The 15,897-nt window shown below is 42.3% G+C and overlaps 1 protein-coding gene across 1 annotated transcript in view; it reads left to right on the plus strand.

The window, feature by feature from the left end:
• The window catches only part of LOC110485978 (protein kinase C alpha type), a 230,461-nt gene that overhangs the window by 118,357 nt on the left and 96,207 nt on the right, over positions 1-15,897 (plus strand). Inside the window, exons 4-5 of the mRNA XM_036940643.2 lie at positions 13,000-13,111; positions 15,561-15,689. Coding sequence (XP_036796538.1) covers positions 13,000-13,111; positions 15,561-15,689 — 241 coding nt within the window. The remainder of the gene's footprint in view (positions 1-12,999; positions 13,112-15,560; positions 15,690-15,897) is intronic.

A 15,897-nucleotide genomic window follows, 5' to 3' on the forward strand; every position in this document is an offset into this window, starting at 1 on the left:
GTATTCACACGCCCTGTTTTTGCAGCTTTACTTTAGGGCCTTATTGCATGCTTTGGAATATGTTTAGTCTGTGTACTCCTTCTCTGCTGTTCCTTCTTTTTACTCTGCCATTTGGGTTAGTATTGTGGAGTAACTAACGACACTGTTGTTGGACCCATCCTCAAGTTTTCTCCTATCACAGCCGTTTAACACTGACCAGTTTTCTTCCTATCCCCGGGAGCCGAGTTAGGAAGGACGCCTGTATCTTTGTAGTGACTGGGTCTGTTGATACACCATCCAAAGTGTAATTAATATCTTCACCGTGCTCAAAGGGATATCTTCTTTTTATTTATTTTTTCAATCTACCAATGGGTGCCCTTCTTTGCAAGGCATCGGGAAAACCTCCCTGTTTTTTTTGTGGTTGGATCTGTGTTTGAAATTCACTGCTCGGCTGAGGGACCTTTCAGATAATTGTACGTGTGTGGGTTACAGAGATGAGGTAGTCATTAAAAAATGAATGTTTAACAACATTATTGCACACAGAGTGAGTTCATGCAATTTATGTGATTTGTTAGCAAATGTTTACTCCTGAGCTGACTTAGGCTTAGGCCATAACAAAGGTATAGAATACTTATTGATTTGACATTTCTAAAAACATAATTCCACATTGACATTATGGGTTATTCTGTGTAGGCCATTTTAATCCCACCTTGTAACACAACAAAATGCGGAAAAAGTCACGGGGTGTGAATACTTTCAGTATACAGTATATCAGAACGTCGATTAGCTGAATCGGGTGTATTTATAATGTTAGGTCTGGTCCAAAAGCCTGCATACCCAGTAAATCCCCAGGAGGAGCGTAGGTGTAATGGGTTAAATCCAATTCGGAAACAGGTCAGATTTGATGATCCCAGCTCACTGTGTCCCATTACTAGGTGATGTAATGCTGTCACCTCCGTGCTCCCCACACACACACACACACAACTTAATTGCCTGGTTGGTACGAGTCCCACACACACTCCAGTCACCCCTCTCTCATTAACTTTGAGAGGACCACCATGTTCAAGAGTAAAACGGGCAACGATTCGCTAAAAAGAGGCATGCAAATTGATTTTGAGATAATTTTTTTCATGAATGTGTCTCCCATTGTGCAATGTCATCTCAAGCGTAGCCATCGGTTGCAGCCGTAGATCGTTTCTGCCGTCAATCTCAATTAACAACCAGTTTGTCCACTACTTTGCCCAGCCAGGAAAAGGATCCATTCTGATGTTCCTCCATCCAGCTGAAATGATGTTTTCCCTGTACAAACCAGTCAATCATCTCCTATAACCCTGTAACCTGATACTCCCAGAATGCTACGCTAACTGCTACGCTAATGTAGGGTTTCCCAAACTCGGTCCTGGGGCCCGCGCTGGGTGCACGTTTTGGTTTTTAGCCCTAGCGCAACACAGCTGATTCAAATCATCAAATCCTGATCAGCTGTGTAGTGCTAGGGCAAAAACCAAAACGTGCACCCAGCGCGGGCCCCAGGACCGAGTTTGGGAAACCCTGAGCTAACATAGCACAAGTACTGACCTGAATGGCCAAGGCGAAAGACCCAATAAGACCCTCTGGTCAGAATTACTCATTTAGAAGTCATACGGCCAAAGTCTGGGACATCGTGTGTCTCCCCAGTGACCATTTATGTAGTGCCTTGCATATCTGTCACAGGGGACTGTTAACACGCACCTGCATGCCAAAAAGCTTGCTAATTTATATCCACAATCAGGATTTCACCCTCTCTCTTTATAACGTTACTCTAGGCGTCCTGTGAATTATCTTGTGAAGTGAAATCCTAACCCAGTCTGCAAGCGTTTTCTTTACCTATGCTAACTGACATGACCAGAGATAAAAACAGTATAAAAAGTCCTCTGCAGCTGAACTCTCCTCCCCTCCTCTCATTCATTCATTGGAAGGAGAGAACAAGGCAATGGATGGAAAACAAGTGGATAAACCTTCAGGATCAGATGTGTGTGGGTGGATATGAGTAACTGCAGCTGGTGCAACAACCCTTTCTATCTATCTATCTATCTATCTCTGTCTCTGTCTTGCTGTGTATCTCTTTCTCTCTCTCTCTCTCTCTCTCTCTCTCTCTCCCTTCCTTCCCCTCTCTTTTTAACCAGCCCGGTCTGCTTCGTCAAACACACAGTGGGGACAGCAAATTAAGGGGTGTTTGCCGTGTGTGTGTGTGTGTGAGAGGGAGAAGCAGGAGACGACAATGCAATTAAAATACAAACACTCACTCAGACACTTTTATTCCGGGGCTTTATTGTAGCATCCAACACGACTCGGAGATGGAGTGGGATGAAGGTGGGAAATTGAAGCCGTTTTGAAGGGGTGTGTGGGCCAAGGTGCCCAGTTAAATCCAACTGTAATGTGAGACAGCTGGAGAGGGTGAGACAGCTGGAGAGGGTGCGACAGCTGGAGAGGGTGAGACAGCTTGGAGAGTAGAGCTGGGACGATAAACCGAAAATGATCGACACCGAACCACTTATCGCAGGCATTTGATATCTGATATTGTTCATTGCGATAAGTAGCCTGTACTAGAGAAATGTGAAGTTTGAAACTTAGCTATTATGGGGGATTGTTAATAGGACAATTGATGGCTACAACCATCAAGCTAGTAATAGTAGTTTAAAGGACAATTTTTTTTTAAACTGTGGTGCACCTTAATGTTATAAACGTATCGTTCTATTTCTCGTTAGCGTATCAATTCAGGCAATTTATCGCGATATGGATATTTTTCCATTTCGCCCAGCCCTTATTGGAGAGTGTCCAAGAGTCCTCAGGCCAGACTGTGTCACTGTGACACAAGGGACAGTGACACAGTCGTGCTTCACATCGTACTTCCCCGCTTAGCTCTCGGTCACCTCTCAACAAGACACGTCGCATCGTTCCCTTTCTCTCCCTCTTCTTTCACCAAGTGTGTTCCCTTTTTGGCAGGCAGTGTAAGATTGTGTCTCGAGGGAACTGAGGAGATGTTTTTTGGCTGCTTTTCGCCCAGCTTCCCTCAGCTGGAGCAGACATTTATCCCCACTTTCCTGGAAAAGAGAGCAGCGCTCCGGTTTCCAGTTTTATCAACGGCCAGGTGTTCACATCAAACGGGATTCACTGCAGAGGGGGGTAGTCTGGATGGGGTTCTCAATGCAAATCCACTTAAAATTGGACTCTCTGAAAGAGGCTTGTGGCTGAAATGGAGAAAACGTTGGGGAAGTGGGATGCCACTTGACTAACTGGCAGCCTTCCAGTTTTCAGGCGAAAGGATGACTTTGCCGTTTCACACATTGTCGAATGCACGGGCAGTATGAATTAATCCATGCCGTTTGAGCACTGAGGCGTCGTCCTACTCATGGCCTATGGACAATTCAGTTGAGTGTGATGCGTGCCGCAATTGACTATCAGATCAGGTACGTGTACTTTCAATGTGCCGTTTTTCATCAAATTAGTACCACGTGTACACACACAAATGCAACTTTCTATGCACTCCCTTCCATGATGCTGACATGCTATTGACCTCTGGCCTCCAACCACGTCACATGACAACTAGAGCTCGGTTTACTGCTCTATTGCAATGCCGAGGTCCACTATTCCTGTGGCATCTGGCATCCTCTATCCAGCACAGGCTCCAGAAAGAGACAACTCCCTACTGTATTTACATGTGGCCATTTGTTTCTTCAGGAGTTTATGTGCAAGATGGGACATGACAATTTAGTTACCGTCTCCCATATTTGTCCAAGGTCGATAATTGTGCCACCTATTGACTTTAGACATGACCTCAAAGGGACTTTCACTCGAGCGACAGCTTGGAATGTTTTCTCGTCTATAAAACAGTAAAACAGTGCACTATTGGACAAAAAGTAACGACCTTCGAGCAAGAAACGGAGTTCATAGAATGAGTTTGTTGCGTCAAAAAACAAGTGACTGCGTCATTGACCCGACTGACTGCAGCATGTGAACGTGAATGTTGTCCCCACAGAGATCCTGTTAAAATGACTTAGTCTTCTAATTCCTAATTCTATGGTTGTAACATTGCGCTTCGGAGTTTATAGGCATGCGTTACCCTCTTTCATTTCAGAGTTCAACGGCAAAGTAAGCTGTAGATTAGACCTCGCCCTTTATAGGGTAATATACAGTGCATTTGGAAAGTATTCAAACCCCGTGACTTTTCCAAATGTTATGTCGCAGCCTTTATTCTAAAATTGATTACATTACATGGTTTCCTATACACAATACCACATAATGACAAAGTGAAAACAGGTTTTTAGAAATGTATTAACAGAAATACTTTATTAACATAAGTATTCAGACCTTTTGCTTTGAGACTCGAAATTGAGCTCAGGTGCATCCTGTTTCCATTGATCATCCTTGAGATGTTTCGACAACTTGATTGGAGTCCACCTGTGGTAAGTTCAATCGATTGGACATGATTTTGAAAGGCACACAAGCTGTCTATATAAGGTCCCACAGTTGACAGTGCATGTCAGAGCGAAAACTAAGCCATGAGGGTCGAATAAATTATCCTTAGAGCTCCGAGACAGGATTGTGTCGAGGCACAGATCTCGAGAAGGGCCTTGGTCAAGGAGGAGCTCCAGAGTTCCTCTGTGGAGATAGTTGTCTTTCTGGAAGATTCTTCCATCTCTGCAGCACTCCACCAATCAGGCCTTTATGGTAAAACTCTGTTTTGCTTTGTCAAAAAGATTGATAAGGGGGAAAAAACAACAACAAATGTGGAAAAGGTCAAGGGGTCAGAATACTTTCCGAATGCACTGTAGATCACTTTCAAACCGCATACTGAGGAGACCGTTCCCGTTTTAGGGTAAGGGCTACTATAGATGACTCCAACATGCTGTAGGTAGGGCTGTTGCGGTGACCTTATTACCACCACACCGGCAGTCATGACCGCAGTCAAATTCCACGTGAACATTGAGTCACGGTAATCTCCTGTTATGCACACTGGACATGCTTTGGTAGTACCCAACTTGCTAACGACCATCAGGTCCTAATGGCCTGTTTACTCAGGGCTCTATTGTCCCTCTAACTACTCTGACATCACTGCGAATGCAATTGAAAATCACATCAAACACTTATCATCAAAACAGAATTCTGTTTTTAAAACTCACCTCACTGTGATCAATTTGAAGAAAGAAGTTCAACAGCAGGTTGAAACTGAGTGTAAAGGATGGTCATTGTGGATGTTGTTACACAGCCTAACACAAGGAAATGGACAGCTTTCTTAGGTGATTAATTCAAAACACCCATATGCATATTAGAGCTTATACATATGCATAGGCTTATGAGCCCAAGCCCCCCCCCCCCCACACAAACACAACAAAAACTGAGATAAAATGATGATTGTGACGTCATACAATGCATAGCCTGCTGCATATTATGCATGGCAGAAAAACATAAAACTAAACTTATTTAAGATGTCTTTAGTGCATAATTGGTCTAGCCTATAGTCGTGGCCAAAAGTTTTGAGAATGAAACAAATATTAATTTTCACAAAGTCTCCTGCCTCAGTGTCTTTAGATATTTTTGTCAGATGTTACTATGGAATACTGAAGTATAATTACAAGCATTTCATAAGTGTCAAAGGATTTTATTGACAATTACATGAAGTTGATGCAAAGAGTCAATATTTGCAGTGTTGACCCTTCTTTTTCAAGACCTCTGCAATCTGCCCTGGCATGCTGTCAATTAACTTCTGGGCCACATCCTGACTGATGGCAGCCCATTCTTGCGTAATCAATGCTTGGAGTTTGTCAGAATTTGTGAGTTTTGTTTGTCCACCCGCCTCTTGAGGATTGACCACAAGTTCTCAATGGGATTAAGGTCTGGGGAGTTTCCTGGCCATGGACCCAAAATATTGATGTTTTGTTCCCCGAGCCACTTAGTTATCACTTTTTCCTTATGGCAAGGTGCTCCATCATGCTGGGAAAGGCATTGTTCGTCACCAAACTGTTCCTGGATGGTTGGGAGAAGTTGCTCTCAGAGGATGTGTTGGTACCATTCTTTATTCATGGCTGTGTTCTTAGGCAAAATTGTCAGTGAGCCCACTCCCTTGGCTGAGAAGCAACCCCACACATGAATGGTCTCAGGATGCTTTACTGTTGGCATGACACAGGACTGATGGTAGCGCTGACCTTGTCTTCTCCGGACAAGATCTTTTCCGGATTCCCCAAACAATTGGAAAGGGGATTCATCAGAGAAAATGACTTTACCCCAGTCCTCAGCAGTCCAATCCCTGTACCTTTGGCAGAATATCAGTCTGTCCCTGATGTTTTTCCTGGAGAGAAGTGGCTTCTTTGCTGCCCTTCTTGACACCAGGCCATCCTCCAAAAGTCATTGCACACACACCTGCCCGTTGACATTCCTGAGCAAGCTCTGTACTGGTGGTGCCCCGATCCCGCAGCTGAATCAACTTTAGGAGACGGTCCTGGCGCTTGCTGGACTTTCTTGGGCGCTCTGAAGCTTTCTTCACAAGAATTGAACCGCTCTCCTTGAAGTTCTTGATGATCCGATAAATGGTTGATTTAGGTGCAATCTTACTGGCAGCAATATCCATGCCTGTGAAGCCCTTTTTGTGCAAAGCAATGATGACTGCACGTGTTTCCTTGCAGGTAACCATGGTTGACAGAGGAAGAACAATGATTCCAAGCACCACCCTCCTTTTGAATCTTCCAGTCTGTTATTCAAACTCAATCAGCATGACAGAGTGATCTCCAGCCTTGTCCTCGTCAACACTCACACCTGTGTTGACGAGAGAATCACTGACATGGTGTCAGCTGGTCCTTTTGTGGCAGGGTTGAAATGTTTTCTGGGGATTCAGTTCATTTGCGTGGCAAAGAAGGACTTTCATCTGATCACTCTTCATAACATTCTGGAGTATATGCAAATTGCCATCATACAAACTGAGGCAGCAGACTTTGTGAAAATTTATATTTGTGTCATTCTCAAAACTTTTGGCCACGACTGTATACTCCAAAATTAAACAAATTCGAGTAATCACCATCTTGTGTGGACTGTGTTATTATGGTGGACTGGTTTGGCTACCTTATGCTACGCTCCAACATTTCTATCCACGAGTCTGGGAGAGAACGTATAGCCCTAGGCTCATTGATTGTCCAGGGCGATTTTGAATAGCCTAGTAATAGGGAATTTTAATAATTAATTTGGTGACACATTACCTTTTAGCTATACGGAATATCTCACCACAATTCGTTTTCATCTCCTCCTCTCTCTCCTTTATTCATTTCTCGAGAGTGCAGAGGGGCTGAAATATGTTTCGTTGCGAAACTATGTTGCTATCGATGTTCCCGGACAGATCTCACTTGGTTTCCTAAATTAAGCACTGGGTAGCTGCAGGAACAAAGTTTGAGCGGAATGTCACCTGTCAGGCAGCGATAGCATGCTCCTCAAACAGTGGTTGATGCGTAGAGTGAAATGTGTTCTTATATATATTTCTCAGCTGCTCATATTAAGCACATGCTCCGCTATAAATCCGAAGTATCCTACCCATTATTTGATAATGGGTCATGCTAAATCAAAACTGATTTTACATATTAGTAAAGACCAGATTAAATTGAGAATAGTTTGATGGGTGAAAATATGACCACTTGATGAGAGTACAGCGTCTACTCAAGCTTTTTTTGCGACTTTCTCAAATCATTAACAGCCTATAGTTGCACCATGGAACACATGTATGCGTTGATTTCTAAGACATTCTAAGGTTTGTATCATTCACAACTAAAGTTTCCAAATAACTCTAAATCTAGCACAATAGGACCTTTTTCCCAAATGATCACTTTTATGCTCATGACACTTCATATGTGCGCTCGTTCCGGAATGGGAAACATATCTGTTCTATTTTATTCAGCTAACATTAATTATATTCTTCTGACTATAAAATAATTTAATATAAAATAATGCCATGGGACTTGTTAGCTAATCTTGTCAGCTAAACGATCAAGCCTGGATCGTGGAGCATAGCCAGGTAACATACAGCATATTCTGTTCTCTCAGCATATTCTGTTCTTCAGAAATACATTTGCTTCATATCATAATGTTTCATTAGACCTGACTAAAATAAATAATGGATGTATTGTGATGGCGTATATTCAATTGGATTTATTTTACTATTTAAAATGTAGATGTTGCAAAGACGCACATCAGCAGCTTGTTTGCGTGGAGGCCTGGAGTCTAGTTTGCGTAACAGTAAACGGCTGACACAGTTTCATGACCGCCACAGCCCTAACTGAAGGTATGAAGTACATTTTCTACATGCAGAGCCCCACCTCAAATCTTCTTATTTACTATCTCATGATGGCTTTAATGCCGTTATCATCAACGTGTCTCCATCTCTTTCGTCGTAATTGACTTTACTTCGATATCTTTTAAACTCTTTTATTTCAGTTATTTCATTTTTACAATGGGCTGACAATAGATTTCATTTCCAGCGAGGCTCGGCATACTCTGTTCTGACTGGCCCGTGTAAGACAAACACTTATTTTTATTTTTTTATCTCGAACGTCCTGTTCTCCGTGGATATAAAAGTGAGTCCTTATGATAATTGCCGTAATTTGGCTATCCAAACTCTAGTGCGAACAAGGATCTGATGAGGTGTTGCTTCTCGTAAAGCTGTGCCGTTGGCCTGATTCTAAATAGGGGCTGTTGACCCCGCTATGTAAATATATGGTCACGTTTGGAGATTATAACACAAAACCAGACACACTCTACATGTAGAACTACTGCTCAAGAGAGTCTACCATGCTCTACCATACTGAACTATGATAGGCTGCAATAGTGTTTGTAGGGGTGACAAATAAAGGGACACATTTTCTCTCCTTCTTTTGATCTCCTACACTTGCTTAGACCTTTTCTCTTTCTTCACCATGCTCCATAAGGGCAACACTCTCCTATCTGATCTTGGGCAACACTCTCTATCTGATCTTGGGCAACACTCTCCTATTTGATCTTGGGCAACACTCTCCTATTTGATCTTGGGCAACACTCTCTATCTGATCTTGGGCAACACTCTCCTATTTGATCTTGGGCAACACTCTCCTATTTGATCTTGGGCAACACTCTCCTATTTGATCTTGGGCAACACTCTCTTATTTGATCTTGGGCAACACTCTCCTATTTGATCTTGGACAACACTCTCCTATTTGATCTTGGGCAACACTCTCCTATTTGATCTTGGGCAACACTCTCCTATTTGATCTTGGGCAACACTCTCCTATCTGATCTTGGGCAACACTCTCCTATTTGATCTTGGACAAATCTTAAGAGGTATATTACATTGGCCTGTGATCAGTTTCACAGCACGATTATCCAGGTGTTGCAGATGGCTGCTGGAGGGCTGGATACTGACCTCAGAGCTGCCCTTGATGATCCAGTGATAAGCAGGGCGAGATAATCATGTCAGAATATAATATGGTGTCAGAAGTCTACTGCTTTGATACACACATGGGTCATTGTAGAGGAAACAAGTGTCTCAGTCAACCGTGGCCTGCAAGTATAAAATATAGAAGGTCATTAAAATGACACTAGTTCTTCATATTCCATTATGACTCATGGTGTCATGTTATACCAATGACAGTAGTAACCAACCATTCACTAAGGATTGGGTGTTCTCTCCTTTAGTATAGTAATGTAGTAGGATGAAGTTTCCCCTGTACACTGCTCTAAGATCAGTGTTAGTTTTTCCCCCAATTGTTGAAGTTCCAGTTTGAAGAGTGCAGGCCAACTTCTACTCTGAACACCCAGGGTACTGTGACATCCTTTTCTAATGATTTACAGTACCAGTCAAAAGTTTGGACACACCTACTGATTCAAGGGTTTTTCTTTATTTTTTTACAATTTTCTACATTGTAGAATAATAGTGAAGACCATCAACACTATGAAATAACACATATGGAATGTAGTGTATATATTAACCCAAAAAGTGTTAAACTTCACTATTATTCTACAGATTATTCAAACTAGACACACTTTGCCTTGATAACAGCTTTGCATACTCTTGGCATTCTCTCAACCAGCTTCACGAGTTAGTCACCTGGAATGCATTTAATTAACAGGTGTGCCTTGTTAAAAGTTAAATTGTGGAATTTATTTTCTTTAATGCTTTTGAGCCAATCAGTTGTGTTGTGACGAAATAGGGCTGGTATACAGAAGATAGCCTTATTTGGTAAAAGACCAAGTCCATATTAAGACAATAACAGCTCAAATAAGCAAAGAGAAACAACTTTCCATCATTACTTTAAGACATGAATGTCAGTCAATCCGGGAAAATGTAAATAACTTTGAAACTTCAAGTACAGTCGCAAAAACCATCAAGTGCTGTGAAGAAACTGTCTCTCATAAGGACCGCCACAGGAAGGAAGACCCAGAGTTACCTCTGCTACAGAGGATAAGTTTACTAGAGTTACCAGCCTCAGAAATTGCAGGCCAAATAAATGCTTCACAGAGTTCAAGTAACAGACACATCTCAACATCAACTGTTCAGAGGAGACTGCATGAATCAGGCCTTCATGGTTGAATTTCTGCAAGAAACCACTACTAAAGGACACCAATAAGAAGAAGAGACTTGCTTGGGCCAACAAACACATGCAATGGACATTAGACCGGTCCTTTGGTCTGATGAGTCCAAATTTGAGATTTTTGGTTCCGAACGCCTTGTCTTTGTGAGACACAGAGTAGGTGATCAGATGATCTCCGCATGTGTGGCTCCCACCGTGAAGCATGGAGGAGGAGGTGTGGGGGTGCTTTGCTGGTGACACTGTCTGCGAGAAATCAAGGCACACTTAACCAGCGTGGCTACTACAGCATTCTGCTGTGATACGTCATCCTATCTGGTTTGTGGGACTAGTCATTTGTTTTTCACCAGGACAATGACCCAACACACTTCCAGGCTGTATACGGGCTATTTTACCAAGAAGGAGAGTGATAGTGATCGAGTGCTGCATCAGATGACCTCCACAATCACCCGACTTCAACCAGAGGTGGTTTGGGATGAGTTGGGCCGTAGAATGAAGGAAAAGCAGCCAACAAGTGCTCAGCATATGTGGGAACTCCAACAAGACTGTTGGAAAAGCATTCCAGGTGAAGCTGGATGGGAGAATGCCAAGAGTGTGCAAAGCTGTTATCAAGGCAGAAGGCGGCTACTTTGAAGAATCTCAAATATAACACATATTTGGATTTGTTTAACACTTTCTTGGTTACTACATGTTTCCATATGTGTTATTACGTAGTTTTGAAGTTTTCGCTATTATTCTAAAATGTAGAAAATAGTAAAAATAAAGAAAGCCCTGGATGAGTAGGTGTGTCCAAACTTTTGACTGTTACTTTACATTACTACAACATGTCTACAACTCTAGTGAAACCAAAAGGGAAGGTGTATAATATCTATCCTTGTCTTTTCTGACGTCTGTTAGTCATCCAATCATTTTCTCACCTACTCTCTTTGAATCAGATTGATATACTGTGATTCTCCATGAAACATTTTTTTTTTGTTCATAGTGTGTACCACATCATTAATAGTGTTTAAGACTGATTTTAAATTGCACCAGCGTGGCCTGGAGGACAGGGGTTGTGTATTAGCAAGGTATTGAACTGACACATGAAGGCCATGGTCTGTTTGCTCTTTTGCCTCACACAAACTAATTACGGAGTGACACTTTTTTGCCCAATTACAACAAAGCTCATTGGTACGTAAAGTGGAAGACCTGTTTTTGCTGCTATTACCAGTTTGGAATATAATGTTGTGTACACTTACTGTTACAAGGTCACCGTTCCATTTGTTTGTTTGTACCAGTACATATACAGTTCCTTCAGAAAGTATATACACCCCTTTACTTTTTCAAAGAACAATTAGAAGCTGAAATGTCTTCAGTCAATAAGTATTCGACCCCTTTGTTATGTCCTAAAAATCAATTTTCAAATGTTTCTTCCACTTTGACATCACAGAGTATTTTGAGTAGATCGTTGACCCAAAAAATGACATTCATTTGAATCCCACTTTGTAACACAACAAAATGTGGAAAAGGTTATGGGGTGTGAATACGTTGCGAGTACGTTCTGAGGGCGCTGTACACATTATGGCGGAGTGGCACTTAGAGAGTACTGTAGTACAGTAGATCAGTTCCAGCTAATAAAAAGTCCAACCGTAACGTAAGGTGCAGCCATTGCTGTGGCTCAGACGATCGGTCTACATGGGATTGGACCTACTCTTGGAAGTTTTATGTTCGCCTCAAGTGTGGCTGCAGTTAATTCATTGGACAACCACTTGAGTTTTTGATCATGGGCATTGGTCCACATTGTGCCGATTGCAATCAGTGCACGATCAGAGCTGGAATTCTGAGCCTGCAGGACATGCTCTTTGACAGCTTTTTTTAATTTATTTTTTTCAGATCTTTTAACAGCACCGGTCAGTGCAAAATAGAATGAGAGGTTTGGTTCTATTTAGAAAAGTACTGTATCCTCTCCTTTTTAATTCTGTAAAATGTCCCTGTTTCAATATTAGAACAGTCCTTGCGGAAAGGATTTTGCCCTTAACTTTGTCTGTTTAATTCATTTAATTTTTGCTTCTTTCCTTTCCTCATAGAAAGATACTTTGCCAAGCCAATGCTGAAGAACATGCTTTGTATAGACAGTACAAGTTTTTTTTTTTTTTTTAAGTTGAAAAAAAAGTTTTTCATTCAAACTAAATGACTAGCGCTGACTCATCTCATGTATCGACTCCAATTATTACTCTCATACCTTTTTTTCCATATCCTGCCACGTCTGGCTCAGTTGAATAGCGTTTCCATCATTACTGTGTCTGTGGAAAAGGAACTTGAACTGTACAGACGGGAGTTAATAACGCTACATTCATGTTTTGGGTACCTTTTTCTTTCTGTTGCATCCCCCCTCTGATCATTCTGCGTATTGTACATGGTTATACTTAACTAACGGCTCACCATGTCTCTCTTGTCTTTGCAGGACCCCAGAACCAAGCACAAGTTCAAGATCCACACCTACGGCAGCCCCACCTTCTGCGACCACTGTGGCTCTCTCCTGTACGGTCTCATCCACCAGGGGATGAAGTGTGACAGTGAGTAATGTACCCTCGTCATCCACTTTAGACTGGGGATCCCGACGCACCACCTGCGACGTAAACATTTAAGCTGACACGCGGTGCACCTGGCTTGTGGCCAATCCAACCGATAATGGAAGGCTGACGTTACACCCGTCGCTGTCGATCCCACCCACTGATGTCGTCTGGTTTGCTTGGGTAGCTAGCTAGCAGGCTACGCTGAACGAAAAATGTAGAGTTGTTGGTCCCCGTATTTCATGAGCTGAAATAAATTAGCTGAAATCCACTCACGAACGGTTAGTGCTGACTGCTCTTCCCTTTAACAGACAGACAGATGGGAATGCCGATTGGGGCCCGTCTAAAGTGGACAGAATGCTAAATGCACTGGCAAGCCAAAGAGGATATGGAGCTCTCTCCTTATACTGAAATGTGTTCTAGTGGGCTATGATGGAGCCAGGAATGCTGTGATGAAGCTGGACCTCGCTGGTGAAAGTGGTTTCTTGATTTGAAGAGGTTTATGTTGGCTAGGTGTTAGTAACACCCGGGGAGTCATTTCATAACAGCTAATGTTATCATTCTTTGCCAGTGTTATGATTATGTCATTATGCAAAAATGCTCCAAAACAAACCTTTTAATGTTAGAAAAATGATGACATTTCTATCACACATTTACTTACATAACTCATGTAAATTATTATGAGGTACATAATGCAGCTATCTGGTCTAAAAGTTACCTGCCTCATTCCTATGATAGGAATGTAATGCATTTTCCCAGGCAGACAAAGACAGCTTCACCAGCGTGTTTGAATTGCCCTGCTTATTGGTTCCCTGTAAAGCACCGGCTTGGCTGTTTGTCAGCACAACGCCTAACATACGACTGGATTCCCTTAGCATTCCCTGGGTTAGCATGATGTCCATCACATTACACCACAGCTCTATTGTTGCTTCACCTTTTTTAAATGAGCCTGTCAGAACTGACGTTCTGTGTCTGACTATCATTGCCAATCGCCAGTCACTCTGACAGCTTCCACACAACTTTATGATTATAATAATAATATATTATATTCTTACTGCTGATGGGATGTCAAAGTAATGCGAGCAGTGCAAACTATACTGAACAAAAATATAAACTCAACATGTAAAGTGTTGGTCCGCATGTTTCATGAGCTGAAATAAAAGATCCCAGAAATGTTCCACACGCACAAAAAGCTTACTTCTCTAAAATGTTGGGCACAAATTTGTTTACATCCCTTGTTAGTGAGCATTTCTCCTTTGCCAAGACATTCCATCCACCTGACAGGTGTGGCATATCAAGAAGCTGATTAAACAGCATGATCATTACACAGGTGCACCTTGTACTGAGGACAATAAAAGGCAGCTCTGAAATGTGCAGTTTTGTCACACAACACAATGCCACAGATGTCTCAAGTTTTGAGGAAGTGTGCAATTGGCATGTTGATTGCAGGAATGTTCACCACAGCTGTTACCAGAGAATATAATGTTAAGTTCTTTACCATAAGCCGCCTCCAACCTCGTTTTAGAGAATTTGGCAGTACTTCCAACCGGCTTCACAAATGCAGACCACTTGTATGGCGTTGGGTGGTCGAGAGGGTTGCTGATGTCAACGTTGTGAACAGAGTGCCCCATGGTGGCGGTGGGTTTATGGTATGGGCAGGCACCGAACACAATTGCATTTGTGTGAATGCACAGGGATACCGTGTCAAGATCCTAAGGCCATTGTGAGGCATATTTTTTTTTAAGGTATCTGTGACCAACAGATGCATATCTATATTCCCAGTCATGTGAAATCCATAGAATAATGCCTAATGAATGTATTAGAATTGACTAACTTTCTTATATGAACTGTAACTCAGTAAAATCGTTAATTGTTGCATCTTGCGTTTATATTTTTGTTCCTTATGAATACATAGCTCTGAGTCTGGCTAGCACTGGCAGGAGTATGGGGTAACGTTAGTTACAGCGTGGTGAGCGTAGCTGGTTGTGGCAAAATGACTTTCTACACAATGTTGGTAGCTAGCTAGCAACATTAGCGAAGCTAGCTGCACAGTCACATTGGCTACCAAGCAACATGAGATCATTTCTAAATTCTGGAGGCAGTGGAAACACGATTTGAGCTAGCCCACCAAGGCCCGACACGGGTTGATTTCAAAGTTCCAATGGAAACAAGGCCTTAGATGTGCTCAAAGTACATTCAAACAACTTTATTGCCATCGCTCATACTGCACAATGAAGTTAAATTACAATTCTGTAATATTGCCGAATGATGATTTCCATTATTTAAAACTGCATTTCCATTTCCTGTCCATTCCTTCCAGCAGTTTCCTCTCTGAAACACACACATGATTCCAGAGATCTCTAAATATACATTATCAAAGCTTCTGCGCGGCTTTATTCATTTATTAGTACTCTTTTTCTGTCTGTCTTTCTGTGTGTCTGCATCCCTTCAGCCTGCGACATGAACGTGCACAATCAGTGTGTGATGAACGTGCCCAGCATGTGTGGGACGGACCACACCGAGAGGAGGGGACGCCTCTACCTGAAGTGTGAGGTCACAGAGGACAAGCTGCAGGTCACAGGTAGGCCTCCGGACCGGACCATCTCTCAGACAAATCTATTTCTCACTGTTTGTCCCAAATGGCACCTTATTCCTTGTATAGTGCACTACTTTTGACCAAAGCCCACAGGGATCTGATCAAAATCAGTGCACTATGAAGGGAGTAGGGTGCCATTTCATGCGCATCCGTTTCCTCCTTCCCCAGTGGGGTTATGATGCGTAATGGCTGA

Source organism: Oncorhynchus mykiss, chromosome 13 (genome assembly GCF_057628025.1).
Source record: "Oncorhynchus mykiss isolate SJ-2025 chromosome 13, ASM5762802v1, whole genome shotgun sequence".
Classification (NCBI taxonomy): domain Eukaryota; kingdom Metazoa; phylum Chordata; class Actinopteri; order Salmoniformes; family Salmonidae; genus Oncorhynchus; species Oncorhynchus mykiss.